At 34.0% G+C, this 16675-nt stretch overlaps 1 protein-coding gene and 3 long non-coding RNA genes across 5 annotated transcripts in view; 3 read left to right on the forward strand and 1 right to left on the reverse strand.

Annotated features, from left to right (window-relative positions):
- Positions 1–8344, forward strand: part of LOC127701717 (uncharacterized) — a 99960-nt gene extending 91616 nt beyond the window's left edge. For both annotated transcript variants that reach the window (XR_007982154.1, XR_007982155.1), the window contains exon 3: positions 7345–8344. This is a non-coding gene — a long non-coding RNA (uncharacterized LOC127701717). The remainder of the gene's footprint in view (positions 1–7344) is intronic.
- The window catches only part of LOC127701726 (uncharacterized), a 51820-nt gene that overhangs the window by 13910 nt on the left and 21235 nt on the right, over positions 1–16675 (reverse strand). The gene's annotated exons all lie outside the window — the stretch shown is intronic.
- On the forward strand, positions 3202–5354 carry LOC127701701 (uncharacterized). Its single transcript, XM_052205703.1, has 2 exons — positions 3202–3797; positions 4369–5354. The coding sequence occupies exons 1-2, from the start codon at positions 3713–3715 to the stop codon at positions 4728–4730; spliced, it is 447 nt and encodes a 148-aa protein (XP_052061663.1). The 5' UTR covers positions 3202–3712; the 3' UTR covers positions 4731–5354.
- LOC127701716 (uncharacterized) overlaps positions 14239–16675 on the forward strand; it is a 65861-nt gene continuing 63424 nt past the window's right edge. Inside the window, exon 1 of the long non-coding RNA XR_007982153.1 lies at positions 14239–14258. This is a non-coding gene — a long non-coding RNA (uncharacterized LOC127701716). The remainder of the gene's footprint in view (positions 14259–16675) is intronic.

Consider the following 16675-nt stretch of genomic DNA (forward strand, 5'->3'; position numbering starts at 1 on the left):
CAACTTCCTGTTTCTGCACATAACGATGCCAAGTACTTGTTGTTGTGTACCTGGATGTCATTTAAGAGGAGGACATGCATTTCCAAATGACTTAAAAAGAAGGAAAAGTTGGATCAACGCCATGGCCCATACGCAGATTGGACGAGAACACGATGAAATCGTGGAGTCCATCTCAATCAGCTGTTGTTTGCAAGGCACATTTTACTGAAAAAGACTACGTGCAGGAAACTATTCATGGTAAAACTCTATTTTCTTTTTGAACTATATAGTTATATATGTAATCGTCATGCGAATAAACCAAAGTCTGTTTACAACCGCAATTATCGTTTTAGAATAAAAGGGGGTGGTTAATTCAAGACGTCATAATTTTTTGGATTACAATTCATTGTGATCTGTTTGAGATTTTTTGGTGATTGCTACAATTATAATGATTTCTTACAAGAGGTATATCATACTGAGAATTATTTAAGCAGTTATTATGCTAATGTAGTAATGACAGGAATGCATAAGCTATGCCTCATAGACTTTCTTGGAAAATATCAATGACAATGTTAACAGGAACAAAACAATGACATGCTCTCATCTATATTATAGTTATTTAGGTACAAACAATGTACGTTTGTTGCATAAGTCTCTCATTGTTTGTCCTTTGGATTTACATAACATACATTGAATCAGGCAAACATAGTTTTATCCAGATTGTAATGAATAAATCTAGTTAATATTTTGCCAGGTAGTACAAAGTATACATTGCTAATGGAAGTTCATTTAGTTATCAAAAAACTAATGTTTTATTACCTTTTTCAGGGCGCAAACCCACCATACAGAGACTTAAGTCTACTGCCATTCCCAACCTATTTTCCTGGACCAAGCAAGAGACTGAATCGTCCGCAAAAAGAAAAATCAGGGCAGTTTCCTGTGAAAACAAAAGAACTAAACTTGATGAATATTGTAGTAGAAATCTAGAGGAAAGTTTTGATTGTAAAGTTGGTTTTCCTGAAGAAGTCAATTATACTACTGAAAATACTTGTATGTTCAACACCTGGTGGTTTAGTCAACTATGTCTCTAATGCATATGTTGGTTGTACCAGTGACTGTGAAATAGTTGAAAGATGTAGAATAGTTCAATTATGTGATCCAGGTGACAGTGTGATGGCAGACAAAGGTTTAAATGTGCAAGATTTGTTTGCTAACTTTTTTCAAAAAAAGAAACAGAATTAGTTCCAAAACTCTTATACGGGATAGAAAAGTCTCCAATTAACACGTGCACATACATTGTAGAGCCAATTATCGGACTTGGCAAAACACAAAATTCTAGTAAATCCTATGAATGGAACTGAAACAAAACTTTCATCTGAAATAACATTTAGTTGTTTTATGTTGTGTAATTTTAGAACTTGTATTGTGCCAAAGGATGCATAAATAAAAGTGACGCAATGAATTTTGTTCTGATATATATATATTTACAATTACATGCACATGTAAATTGTAATGCATATTAAAATAAGGAGATGTGGTATGATATTTAGTGAGTTTATCGAACCAAATTGCATAAGAAATGGGTTTAAGCAGTTACAGGTGTTACTGTCACCGTACAATCTCCAACAATGAGAAAAACTCATACCGTGTAAAAAATTTCCAACTAAGAACTTACAACTAAGTTTTGTTGTCTCACCTTGACTTTGGTGAATTGTTTATATCTGTTGATGTAAATATAAAAAAGAAGATGTGGTTTGATTGCCAATGAGACAACTCTCCACAAAAGACCAAATGACACAGAAATTAACAGCTATAGGTCACAGTACGGCCTTCAACAATGAGCAAAGCCCATACCGCACAGTCAGCTATAAAAGGCCCCGAAATGACAATGTAAAACAATTCAAACAAGAAAACTAAAGGCCTAATTTATGTACAAAAAATGAACGAAAAACAAATATGCAACACATAAACAAACGACAATCACTGAATTACAGGCTCCTGACTTGGGACAGGCACATACATGTACATACAGAATGTGGCGGGGTTAAACATGTTAGCGGGATCCCAACCCTCCCCATAACCTGGGACAGTGGTGTAACAGTACAATATAAGAACGAACTATAAAAATCAGTTGAAAGAGGCTTAACTCATCAGATGGATAAATACAAATACAAGTGGACGTGGCAGGGTAGTTGTACATCCAAACAACAAAAAGACACTTGAGTACAGATCTGAGAGTACTCGCAGTTACTGACAGCTAGTTCAAAGCCACTAACAACTGATAAAAAAAAATCTTGCATCTAAGACTAAATTATCAATCCGTAAGCTCCCTTTAGAATTTTATAAATTTTAGATTTAACATTTCTGAGTTATGGGGTTTTATTCATTAAAAAAGGGGGGATTTTCCAGTTTTTGGACAACAACTCAAAAATGCTTTAAGCAGTTCACATGAAACTTTGGTGAATTATTTATAGCTACTGATGTAATCTCCCTATTGATTTTCATCAATTTCAAATATGACATTGAAAAGAAATTGAACTTTATTTGTTTATAGTCTGGCAACAGCTTTATTAAGTATTGCGCAACAGCACAGTGTATTGCACAACAGCAAGAAATCTTTAATTGAATATAAATTCAATTCATATAACCGATTTCAAGTTCTTTGACTACATTTATTCAGAAACTATAATATGTCAAATATTTAATTACAATCCAAATTCAGACCTGTATCAAGCTTGAATATTGTGTCCATTTTTGCCCCAACTGTTCAGGGTTGGACCTCTGCAGGTGTATCCAGCTGCGCTCAGCGAATCAGTTTATTTCTTAATTAAGAACTCCTTTTTTCATTCATAAATTACTTTATACTTGGAAATATAATTTTGCTTGGAGTTATAGTTTCTAAAAAAAGTATTGTCATTGAAAGAGTTGACATGTTGCAATGTACATTTATTCTACATAGTTCTATGGTACCAAATCAAAAGTTTATATAAAAGAAAGAAGTCAAAGGTTTCCCATCATAGTTTAGTTACATACATTTTTTAAAGGCAGTGCTTTAATGCCTTTCTAGTTGCCGGGTTAATCCTTCCTTCCGCGATATCCAACTTATCTACGTGGGGGGTCATTAGACTCCAAGTAGATCCGGAAATGTTGAATTCTCTCCTCTTCTTATTGCGATATAAAATGTTTTTTGTTTCATTTCATTTACATTGGGAAATAGAGAAACGATCATTGTGTTTTGTTAGTTTTAAAAACTTTTGATATATTAGTATTTTGCATTATAAGCAGTCAACCGATTGACAAACTAGAATTATTTGAATTCCGTGTGGAAAGAGCTCGGGTTAATTTCGAGTGTTATCTGCAATCTAGATGTTTATAAATCATTTCAGTCGTTGATATAATAATTAAAGGTCGACTGAACATGAATTATATTATACAATTTAAAGCGCATTTCTGTTTATGCACGTGAACCCGTCTAACGTTATTTTCGCAGTTATATAAAGTAGCAAATTATCGTTTCTGAATAGGTGGCGCCGTGGTAGCGGATCCTGTTCCTCTACTTCCGGTTTCTGCACTGTGCAACTATTTCAGTTATATTTTTAATTAACGATGCCAAGTACTTGTTGTTGTGTACCTGGATGTCATTTAAGAGGAGGACATGCATTTCCAAATGACATAAAAAGAAGGAAAAGTTGGATCAACGCCATGGCCCATACGCAGATTGGACGAGAACACGATGATATCGTGGAGTCCATCTCAATCAGCCGTTGTTTGCAAGGCACGTTTTACTGAAAAAGACTACGTGCAGGAAACTATTCATGGTAAAACTCTATTTTCTTTGTGAAATATATAGTTATATATGTAATCGCCATGCGAATAAACCAAAGTCTGTTTACAACCGCAATTATCGTTTTAGAATAAAAGGGGGTGGGTAATTCAAGACGTCATAATTTTTTGGATTACGATTCAATGTGATCTGTTTGAGATTTTTTGGTGATTGCTACAATTATAATGATTTCTTACAAGAGGTATATCATACTGAGAATTATTTTAGCAGTAATTATGCTAATGTAGTAATGACAGGAATGCATAAGCTATGCCTCATAGACTTTCTTGAAAAATATCAATGACAATGTTAACAGGAACAAAACAATGACATGCTCTCATCTATATTATAGTTATTTAGGTACAAACAATGTACGTTTGTTGCATAAGTCTCTCATTGTTTGTCCTTTGGATTTACATAACATACATTGAATCAGGCAAACATAGTTTTATCCAGATTGTAATGAATAAATCTAGTTAATATTTCGCCAGGTAGTACAAAGTATACATTGCTAATGGAAGTTCATTTAATTATAAAAAAAACTAATGTTTTATAACCTTTTTCAGGGCGCAAACCCACCATACAGAGACTTAAGTCTACTGCAATTCCAAGCCTATTTCCCTGGACCAAGCAAGAGACTGAATCGTCCGCAAAAAGAAAAATCAGGGCAGTTTCCTGTGAAAACAAAAGAACTAAACTTGATGAATATTGTAGTAGAAATCTAGAGGAAAGTTTTGATTGTAAAGTTGGTTTTCCTGAAGAAGTCATTCATACTGCAGAAAGGATTTATGACTGTCCACCACCAACTGCCGAGCTAATGTTGAGCTTCACAGATGGAATTAAGCAAACACCATCAATGCCTTTGTTTTCAGCAGAGAATTTTGAAATGAAGACACGTGACACAGCCATGCATTTTATCCCGGTTTAGAGTTGTATACTAAATTTTTATTTGTTTTGACCACACTTGGTCCAGCAGCACATTGTTTGAGATACATATATTTTCAAATTGATAGGGTGTCAGTTGAAAATCAGTTTTTTTATGACTTTGATGAAATTGAGGCATCATACAACCAACTTTGAACTGTCTAGATTCTAGATTGAATCTAGTGTTAAGAATATTGTGTATACATGGATTGTTTTTATGTCTAAACAGTGGTGTGAGGCTAACACTTGGCCATCTAGTGGTTTAGTCAGGTATTTTTCACCATCCAACTTCAAATTAAAGTTTCCTACGACTTGGATTATTATTGACAGCACAGAATATCCCGTGATAAAACCTAAAGCTCCTAGAGCTCAGGCAACCTTTTCATCAAATAAAAACAGAAACACTGAAAATTCTTGAATGTTTGACACCTGGTGGTTTAGTCAACTATGTCTCTATGTCACATAGAGCGAATTATTGGACTTGGCAAAACATACAAAATTCTAATAAATCCTATGAATGGAACTGAAACAAAACTTTCATCTGAAATAACATTTAGTTGTTTTATGTTGTGTAATTTTAGAACTTGTATTGTGCCAAAGGATGCATAAATAAAAGTGACGCAATGAATTTTGTTCTGATATATATATATTTACAATTACATGCACATGTAAATTGTAATGCATATAAAAATGAGATGTGGTATGATATTCAGTGAGTTTATCAAACTAAAGTGCATAAGAAATGGGTTTAAGCAGTTACAGGTGTTACTGTCACCGTACAATCTCCAACAATGAGAAAAACTCGTACCCTGTAAAAAATTTCAGAGATCTTACAACTAAGTTTTGTTGTCTCACCTTGACTTTGGTGAATTTTTTTATATCTGTTGATGTAAATATAAAAAAGAAGATGTGGTATGATTGCCAATGAGACAACTCTCCACACATGCACAAGAGACCAAATGACACAGAAATTAACAGCTATAGGTCACAGTACGGCCTTCAACAATGAGCAAAGCCCATACCGCACAGTCAGCTATAAAAGGCCCAGAAATGACAATATAAAACAATTCAAACAAGAAAACTAACGGCCTATTTTATGTAAAAAAATGAACAAATATAACAAATATGCAACACATAAACAAACGACAACCACTGAATTACACTTTTATAGGCTCCTGACTTGGGACAGGCACATACATGTACATACAGAATGTGGCGGGCTTAAACATGTTAGCGGGATCCCAACCCTCCCCCTAACCTGGGACAGTGGTGTAACAGTACAATATAAGAAAGAACTATAAAAATCAGTTGAAAGAGGCTAAACTCATCAGATGGATAAATACAAATACAAGTGGACGTGGTCGGGTAGTTGTACATCCAAACAACAAAAAGACACCAAGTACAAATCTGAGAGTACTCGCAGTTACTGACAGCTAGTTCAAAGCCACTAACAACTGATAAAAAAATCTTGCATCTAAGACTAAATTATCAATCCGTAAGCTCCCTTTAGAATTTTATAAATTTTAGATTTTACATTTCTGAGTTGTGGGGTTTTATTCATTAAAAAAGGGGGGATTTTCCAGTTTTTGGACAACTCAAAAATGCTTTAAGCAGTTCACATGAAACTTTGGTGAATTATTTATAGCTATTGATGTAATCTCCCTATTGATTTTCATAAATTTCAAATATGACATTGAGAAGAAATTGAACTTTATTTGTTTATAGTCTGGCAACAGATTTATTAAGTATTGCACAACAGCACAGTGTATTGCACAACAGCAAGAAATCTTTCATTGAATATAAATTCAATTCATATAACCGATTTCAAGTTCATTGACTACATTTATTCAGAAACTATAATATGTCAAATATTTAATTACAATCCAAATTCAGACCTGTATCAAGCTTGAATATTGTGTCCATTTTTGCCCCAGCTGTTCAGGGTAGTACCTCTGCGGGTGTATCCAGCTGCGCTCAGCGAATCAGTTTATTTCTTAATTAAGAACTCCTTTTTATACGACCGCAAAAAAATTTTTGTGGTCGTATATTGGAATGACGTTGGCGTCGTCGTCGTCCGAAGACACATTAGTTTTCGCACTCTAACTTTAGTTTAAGTGAATGGATCTCAATGAAATTTTAAAATAAGGTTCAATACCACAAAAGGAAAGTGGGGATTGATTTTGGGGGTTATGGTACCAACAGTTAAGGAATTAGGGGCCAAAAATATGCATTTTTGTAACTTCCAGACATAACTTGTGTGTAAGTGTATGGATCTCTCTGACATTGTACCACAAGGTTCCATATCACAAAGGGAATGCTGGGATTGATTTTTGGGGGTAATTGCCTCCAAATTTTAGGAATTAGGGGCCAAAAAGGGGCAAAAAACAAGCATTTTTCTAGTTTCATGACAATAACTTGTGTGCAAGTCTATGGATCTCTCTGACATTGTATCACAAGGTTCAATATCACAAAGGGAATGCTGGGATTGAATTTGGGGGTAATTGCCTCCAAATTTTAGGAATTAGGGGCCAAAAAGGGGCAAAAAACAAGCATTTTTCTAGTTTCATGGCAATAACTTGTGTGTAAGTGTATGGATCTTTATGAAATTGTACTACAAGGTTCCATATCACAAACGGAAAGCTGGAATTGAGTTTGGGGGTAATTGCCCAAAAAGTTTAGGAATAAGGGGCAAAAAATAAACATTTTTCTAGTTTCCAGACAATAACTTGTGTTCAAGTGTATGGATCTCTCTGAAATTGTACTGCAAGGTACCATACCACAAAGGGAATGCTGGGATTGATTTTGGGGGTAATTGCCTCCAAATTTTAGGAATTAGGGGCCAAAAAGGGGCAAAAAACAAGCATTTTTCTAGTTTCATGACAATAACTTGTGTGTAAGTCTATGGATCTCTCTGACATTGTATCACATGGTTCCATATCACAAAGGGAATGCTGGGATTGATTTTGGGGGTAATTGCCTCCAAATTTTAGGAATTAGGGGCCAAAAAGGGGCAAAAAACAAGCATTTTTCTAGTTTCATGGCAATAACTTGTGTGTAAGTGTATGGATCTTTATGAAATTGTACTACAAGGTTCCATATCACAAAGGGAAAGCTGGGTTTGAGTTTGGGGGTAATTGCCCCAAACGTTTAGGAATTTGGGACCAAAAAGGGGCCAAAAAACAAGCATTTTTCTAGTTTCCAGACAATAACATGTGTTCAAGTGTATGGATCTCTCTGAAATTGTACTGCAAGGTACCATACCACAAAGGGAAGGCTGGGATTGAGTTTTGGGGTAATGAATCATAAGGGGGTTCAAAAAATTTGGGGGGGGATTCTTTTTCCTTTTTTTTCTTTAAAATTTTCCATTTTAAATTGGTTATTTCTGATTTATATATGAAAGCAAATAATAATGATATGGTTTGAATAGGTAAATTAATTTTTTTTAAGTATCTTAGACCACTTTCATTCTGTGTCAGAAACCTATGCTGTGTCAAATATTTAATTACAATCCAAATTCAGTGCTGAATCAAGCTTGAATGTTGTGTTCATACTTGCCGCAACTGTTCAGGGTTCGACCTCTGCGATCGTATCAAGCTGCGCCCCAGCGGAGCATTTTATTTCATTCATAAATTACTTTATGCTACAAAATATAATTTTGCTTGGAGTTGAAAGAGTTGACATGTTGCAATGTACATTTACTCTACATAGTTCTATGGTACCAAATCAAAAGTTTATATAAAGAAAGAAGTCAAAGGTTTCCCATCATAGTTTAGTTACATACATTTTTGTTGTACCTGAGGTCGTTGAATATAGATCATTATATAAATAAGGAGATGTGTTATGATTGCCAATGAAAAAACTAAGGATTTTCTTATCCAAGGAATAGATTACCTTAGCCGTATTTGGCACAACTTTTTGGAATTTTGGGTCCTCAATGCTCTTCAACTTTATACTTGTTTGGCTTTGTTACTATTTTGATCTGAACGTCACTGATGAGTCTTATGTAGACGAAACACACGTCTGGCGTATTAAATTATAATCCTGGTACCTTTGTTTACTAATTTGACTATAAACATAGATAAAAAAGGTACAAACTGGACATAATGCACTAGTTCATAAACAAGTGAGAACAATCGCCTTCATATAGTGCTCAGAATATGACATTCATAAAACTTATTCAATATCATTAGAGAACTCTAAATCTTAAATACTGAAAGCCACCTCTGATAAGTACACTGTACTGTGCAAGATAATGATATAACTGGACTTAAAATACACACAACCTGTAATTAACTGCCTTTACAGCGCTTTCGTGCTTTGATTTTGTACCTGAGGTCGTTGAATATAGATCATTATATAAATAAGGAGATGTGGTAAACCGTATGATTGCCAATGAAACAACTATCATCCATACTTACTACATTGTAGTAACAAACCACATTTGCAAAGTTGAATAAAATACAGTTGATATCATTTATTTATTACTAAAAAGAAAATGCCCAACTATATTAATCAGTATTTGACTATGAACATAGATACGGTACAAACTGGACTTAATGGCACTAGTTCATAAACAAGTGAGAACAATCACCTTCATATAGTGCTCAGAATATGACATTCATAAAACTTGTTCAATATCATCAGAGAACTCTAAATCTTAAATACTGAAAGCCACCTCTGATAAGTACACTGTACTATGCAAGATAATGATATAACTGGACTAAAAATACACACAACCTGTAATTAACTGCCTTTACAGCGCTTTCGCGCTTTGATTATTTAACCCTAAGGTTTCATTTCTCCTTTTAAAATTCTCAACAACTTTTTTAGTTTCCTCATCAGCAAGTTTAACAACCTTGTCACATACATTTTTGGTTATTCTTTGCATTGTTGTTCTTGCCATAGGAGGAATACACGAACTGGTCAAAAGTACTCCCGCGCTGTCATTACCTATGTTAGAGTTTATTACACCAGTCTGAAACCCATAGTTTATGCTGGCACGCTTGCGGCCAGGACGCCCACTTTCAATTTCTCTAAACAGTTTATATTTTTCTGATATAAACTTACACTTTGTACATTTTAGTTCCCAAATCCAACCGAGACCCCACTGAGTCTCTTGCACAAGTTCAAAATCGGGAACATTACAATGTGGACTTTGATTTATATGACAAATTATTAGATTATTCATCATTAGAATGTTTAAATCTCTTTCCACTGTTCTATTTTCTGTATTTTTATCCCCTAAATATTCACCCAAATAGTCATCAGACACTTTATATGGACGAAGGAGTTTCACCGTAGTAGCACTCTTTTCAGTCTGAGGTGCTACATATGACTTCTTATCATAACTTTCTTTAGAATACAATTTGAAATCCTTTTCAGTAAGGCGGGGTAACCAGTGGGATTCTGTGGGTGTTTTTGGCAATACATTTGTTGTTGAATGAGGAAATTCATATTTAGATGATGCAGATGATACTTGCATAGATGAATTTTTTAAAACCTGTGTAGATGGAGCTGTAGATGGAGCAACACCATTGCAATCTTGATTTGTTGCTAGGGAATCATAACGGGATAAAAATGCTTGGTTACCAACCTTAAACTTGTTTCGTTTCTTTTTGCCTTTCATGTTTCAAAATCAATACACTCTGTAAGATGTGTACAACTCTAAATTATGATGTCATAATGCAATGACGTCACAAAAACAATGACGTCACAATGTACTCTTCACCAAAGAAATAACCCATTTTTCCCACTTTCAACACACATACAAAAAAAACCTCTAAAATTCTTATTCCTTGATGGATTTTGAAAACAAGACTAGTTTTAGAAAGGTCTGTGACTAATCTTTACAGTAATGAACATATATTTGAGATATTTATTCAATAAAAAAAAATATAATAGAAAACAAGACTATCAGGGTGGAAAAATTTCTTAAATCTGATAGTTTTTAAGTGAAAAACACTATATTTACATGATTTAGCAACAAAAAATGAGGATTTGTAGAAAGTCTGTAAGGTAGAAGAGGCTTATGAATTGTGTTATACCAATAAAAGTTAAAACAAATGTTTAAAATGTAAATTTATAACATATGCTTATTGTGTTTTTTTCTTCTTTAAAAAGGATATTGAACAGTTATAAACATTGCTACCTAAAAGTATTAAAATGAGCTTATTTTATTTCAGATATGGCTAAAACTTCACAGAATTGTTCAGAAATGTGTACTAAAGGGATACAAACTGCAATATAAGTGGAATCTGACATTAGCTGATCTAATATGGGTCAATATCCCTAATGGACCTTGAGATGAGGAACACAGATTTATGACTCTCATTAAAAAATTAGTCCGCCATACAATTGTGGAAGCTGTGATTTTAAAAATTGACATAAATGAACTAGGACTGGTGTTTTATAGAGCTGATGTTATGTGAAAAAAAGCATAAAAAAATAAACCTGAACAAATAATTTCAAAGGACATATTTTTTAATGATTTTTATGGTCAGAATTTATGGATTATTTCCTGAGGAGAGTGACATTTTTCACTATCTTTCGGGGTTGGGCACTTGACGGGAAAACGAATCACACTTGCCACCCCGAAATCGCACCACACATGTGCAAGTGTCTCAGCTTCAAAATGAGCCATCATACATATCCAAGTGTAGGATATGGCCTGAGCAACAGAAGAAAACTTTAACATTACCGCCTATGGATATCTATTATGCATATTGCCCCATCTAAATATTTAGAGGTAAGGAGAAGTTCGTAGGAAAAAAAGGGTTTGAAACGACCTCTGAACGATCCAAGATTCAGTAATGAGGACTTCCTAAATTGCATCAGGCCGTAAATTTACACTAGTAAAAATCGAATAACTAATGTTTTGTTTATTTCTTCACATTTTTAGAATAATTTGTCAATAGTCCATGCTTACTACATATATAGAAATAGAAGCATAAAAGTTGACTATTTGTGGACGTCGCATGCGACATCGTGTTCCGTAAATTTTACTATATTATCTCGGGATTCTTCTGTTGATATGTATACAATGTGATTGTTTTGTGCATATTTATAGACATAGTTAGCTATGTTTAAAGACATGCAGGATGGCAAATTATAAATCAAAATATAAATTAGTAAGTCAACTCCCGTTTTTATTCAAATGTACATGTACATACTGCAGTATGAGAATAACAGGACTGACAAACAGGCAGTTTGTGTATGTATATACAGAGACATATATACACATGTATATATGCCTCTGGTATATATCAGTCAAATGAATATATTACAGAACTAATTAAAGTATATTTTTATAAAGATTTCTTATTTGAACGTATGCAAGATGTCGTATGCTCCAGACTAGTCTAGCTAACTGGAATTTTCTTTTTTCTTAATTTCTTAATTTGCCGAACACTGCATGGGCACAATATCGTCATTTGGCAAATATTCTAGTAAACAAAAGTTTGAAGCCCAATATATCATGAAATATAATACTGTTAAATTATCCAATGAAAAACATACATTTGCAAAGCAAATGCATATGATTAAAAGAATCTGACCAAGTTGGAAAGTGAAACAGTACCGTGTTATTGCACACAATTAGGGTCAAATTTATTTTGCGGAAAATGATGACAACCTTCATCACTTAATTTTGCAGATGAGAATTAAGTAATCAAATATTTGCAAAGGCATACAAAATTTTAAGCAGACATTGTTTAAGTTTAAAGTGTTAAGTACTAATATCTATCTTTGAACTTTGGGGTGAAAGGAAGATTTTTTGAAATAACAAAAATTGCAAAAACAAATTGCGTATTTACTTCAAGTCAATGATTTTGATGAGAAAATAACACTCTGTTAATAATTGACCAATTGGGCACTTATTAACCTTGGTACAGTGTATCCAATTTCACTACACAGCACTGTATATAGAAAATACATTAACTTGTATTGTTTCTTTTGTTTACTAGTATAGTTTCTAAAACCCTATACCATTTCTTAAAGTGGGTACATATATATTAGATATACTGTTCCCGGCTTTAGCAGACAAAGTTGAAACACGGAAATCTGACTTTCAACTTCGAAGTGAAAATTATCTGCATACATAGTATATTTAGGAAATAATCAAATTGCAAATGAAACCACGGTATACTTATAATAGTTCAAATGAAGTGGATGTATGCAAGCCACCTTCATTAATGAAAAAATTAATTTAATGAAAAAAAACCATACTGTATATTCGACTATACATGTATAAAAAGCTCAGACATGAATAATCAGACTGATGCTTTTCAGACGAGAATTAAAACTAACGACCATATCAAATTCAAATGTGTTAAAAGTTACGTACACAAACAAGATAAACAGTACTTTAAATATGTGTATCAAATTGTATTTGAAATTTTTACTCACCGAGTCAGTATAATGGTGCAACCACAAGTGTTATCATGGACACACCCAGGAAAAGCAGTTTCATTTTTAGCTCAACTGGCCCGAAGGGCCAAGTGAGCTTTTCTCATCACTTGTCGTCCGTCATCCGTCGGCGTCGGCTTCGACGTCTGTCGTCGTTAGCTTTTTACAAAAATCTTCTCCTCTGAAACCACTTGGCCAAATTTAACCAAACTTGGCCACAATCATCATTAGGGTATCTAGTTTAAAAAATGTGTCCGATGACCCTGCCAACCAACCAAGATGGCCGCCATGGCTAAAAATAGAACATAGGGGTAAAATGTAGATTTTGGCTTATATCTCTGAAACCAAAGCATTTAGAGCAAATCTGACATGGGGTAAAACTGATTATCAGGTCAAGATCTATCTGCTCTGAAATTTTCAGACAAATCTGACAACCTGTTGTTGGGTTGCTGCCCCTGAATTGGTAATTTTAAGGAAATTTTGCAGTTTTTATACGACTGCAAAAAAAATTTTGTGGTCGTATATTGGTATGACGTTGGCATCGTCGTCGTCGTCTGGCATCGTCCGGCGTCGTCCAAAGACACATTGGTTTTCGCACTCTAACTTTAGTTTAAGTGAATGGATCTCTTTGAAATTTTACCACAAGGTTCAATACCACAAAAGGACGGTTGGGATTGATTTTGGGGGTTATGGTACCAACAGTAAAGGAATTAGGGGCCAAAAAGGGGCCAAAAATAAGCATTTTTGTAACTTCCAGACATAACTTGTGTGTCAGTGTATGGATCTCTCTGACATTGTACCACAAGGTTCCATATCACAAAAGGAATGCTGGGATTGATTTTGGGGGTAATTGCCTCAAAATTTAAGGAATTAGGGGCCAAAAAAAGGGGCAAAAAACAAGCATTTTTCTAGTTTCATGACAATAACTTGTGTGTAAGTGTATGGATCTTTATGAAATTGTACTACAAGGTTCCATATCACAAAGGGAAAGCTGGGTTTGAGTTTGGGGGTAATTGCCGAAACGTTTAGGAATTGGGGGCCAAAAAGGGGCCAAAAATAAGCATTGTTCTAGTTTCCAAACAATAACTTGTGTTCAAGTGTATTGATCTCTCTGAAATTGTACTGCAAGGTTCCATATCACAAAGGGAATGTTTGGATTGATTTTGCGGGTAATTGCCTCAATATTTTAGGAATTAGGGGCCAAAAAGGAGCAAAAAACAAGCATTTTTCTAGTTTCAGGACAATAACTTGTGTGTAAGTGTATGGATCTTTCTGAAATTGTACTGCAAGGTTTTATATCACAAAGGAAAAGCTGGGTTTGAGTTTGGGGGTAATTGCCCAAAACGATTAGGAATTTGGGGCCAAAAAGGGGCAAAAAAAAAACATTTTTCTAGTTTCCAGACAATAACTTGTGTTCAAGTGTATGGATCTCTCTGAAATTGTACTGCAAGGTACCATACCACAAAGGGAAGGCTGGGATTGAGTTTGGGGGTGATGAATCATAAGGGGGTTCAAAAAATTTGGGGGGGGGGGGGTTCTTTTTTCCTTTTTTTTTTTATTTTTAAAATTTTCCATTTTAAGTTGGTTATTTCTGATTTATATTTAAAAGCAAATAATAATGATATGGTAGGAGATACACACCAAACAGGATGTGTAAATTATTATATAATAAGTATTGTGCAATAGCAAGAAATTTTCAATTGCACAGTATTGCACAATAGCAAGAAATCTTCAATTGCACAGTATTGCGCAATAGCAAGAAATCTTCAATTGCACAGTATTGCGCAATAGCAAGAAATATCCAATAGCACAATATTGCGCAATAACAAGAAATTGTCAATTGTACAGTATTGCGCAATAGCAAGAAATATTTAATTGCACAGTATTGTGCAAAAGAAGATACTTCGTATAAATTGCTTATTTCTTGACCAATTTCAATGGGGTTTTATTCTTGAATTCTTGGGGTTCTTTAATATGCTGAATCTAACCGTGTATTTAGTTTTTGGATTTTGGGCCCCGTTTTTAAATTGGTCCACATTGAGGTCCAAAGGGTCCAAAATTAAACTTAGTTTGATTTCATCAAAAATTGAATTATTGGGGTTCTTTGATATGCCGAATCTAACCATGTATTTAGATTCTTAATTTTTGGTTCCGTTTTCAAATTGGTCTACATTAAGGTCCAAAGGGTCCAAAATTAAACTTAGTTTGATTTTAACAAAAATTGAATTCTTAGGGTTCTTTGATATGCTGAATCTAAACATGTATTTAGATTTTTAATTATGGGCCCAGTTTTCAAGTTGGTCCAAATCGGGGTCCAAAATTAAACTTTGTTTGATTTCAACAAAAATTGAATATATGGGGTTCTTTGATATGCTGAATCTAACCATGTATTTAGATTTTTGATTTTTGGGCCCTGTTATCAACTTTGTCCACATTGAGGTCAAAAGGGTCCAAAATTAAACTTTGTTTGATTTCATCAAAAATTGAATTCTTGGGGTTCTTTGATATGCTGAATCTAACCATGTATTTAGATTTTGGATATTGGACCATAATAGGTGAATGTCCAATTTAAATTTTTAAGTTCTTAGACCACATTCATTCTGTGTCAGAAACCTATGCTGTGTCAAATATTTAATCACAATCCAAATGCAAAGCTGTATCAAGCTTGAATGTTGTGTCCATACTTGCCCCAACTGTTCAGGGTTCGACCTCTGCGGTCGTATCAAGCTGCGCCCTGCGGAGCATTTTATTGGTTATTATCTTGAATATTATTATAGATAGAGATAAACTGTAAACAGCAATAATGTTCAGCAAAGTAAGATCTAGAAATAAGTCGTCATGACCAAAATTGTCAGTCGACCCCTTTTGGAGTTATTGCCCTTTATAGTCAATTTTTAACAATTTTTCGTAAATTATTGTAATCTTCTACAAAAATCTTCTTCTCTGAAACTACTGAGACAAATTTAACCATACTTTGCCATAATCATTATTAGGGTATCTAGTTTAAAAAATTTGTCCGATGACCCTGCCTTCCAACCATCATGGCCGACTTGGTTAAAAATAGAACATGGGGGTAAAATGCAGTTTTTGGTTTATATCTCTGAAACTAAAGCATTTAGAACAAATCTGACAGGTGGCAAAAATGTTCATCAGATTTAGATTTATCTGCTCTGAAATTTTCAGACGAATCCGACAACCCGTTGTTGGGTTGCTGCCCCTGAGTTAGTAATTTTACAGAAATTTCAGTTTTTTGTTATTATCTTAGATATCATTATAATATCTAATATCTAATACTATTAATTATGATTTTAACCTTATTTTACATGATTTCCAAAGCATCAGAAAATACAGGTGAGCGACACAGGCTCTTGAGAGCCTCTAGTTTCAATATATTCTTCTCAATGAAAAAAAAAACATCCGATTTTTAACACGAATTTTAAATTTCAAATACTGCTGTTCAAAAACTACATATGATGTGTTAATAATTTAATTGCTTACAAATTGGACTGTTCCATACCACCCGTCTATTAAATGAAACACAGTCAG

Source organism: Mytilus californianus, unplaced genomic scaffold (assembly GCF_021869535.1).
Source record: "Mytilus californianus isolate M0D057914Y unplaced genomic scaffold, xbMytCali1.0.p SCAF_5, whole genome shotgun sequence".
NCBI lineage: Eukaryota > Metazoa > Mollusca > Bivalvia > Mytilida > Mytilidae > Mytilus > Mytilus californianus.

Bases quoted from the DNA above. Each gene is read 5' to 3' on its own strand.
- LOC127701701 (XM_052205703.1), top strand. From the start codon at position 3,713: ATGATATCGTGGAGTCCATCTCAATCAGCCGTTGTTTGCAAGGCACGT. The intron at 3,798-4,368 runs GTAAAACTCTAT...AACCTTTTTCAG, and splicing joins CGTGCAGGAAACTATTCATG to GGCGCAAACCCACCATACAG.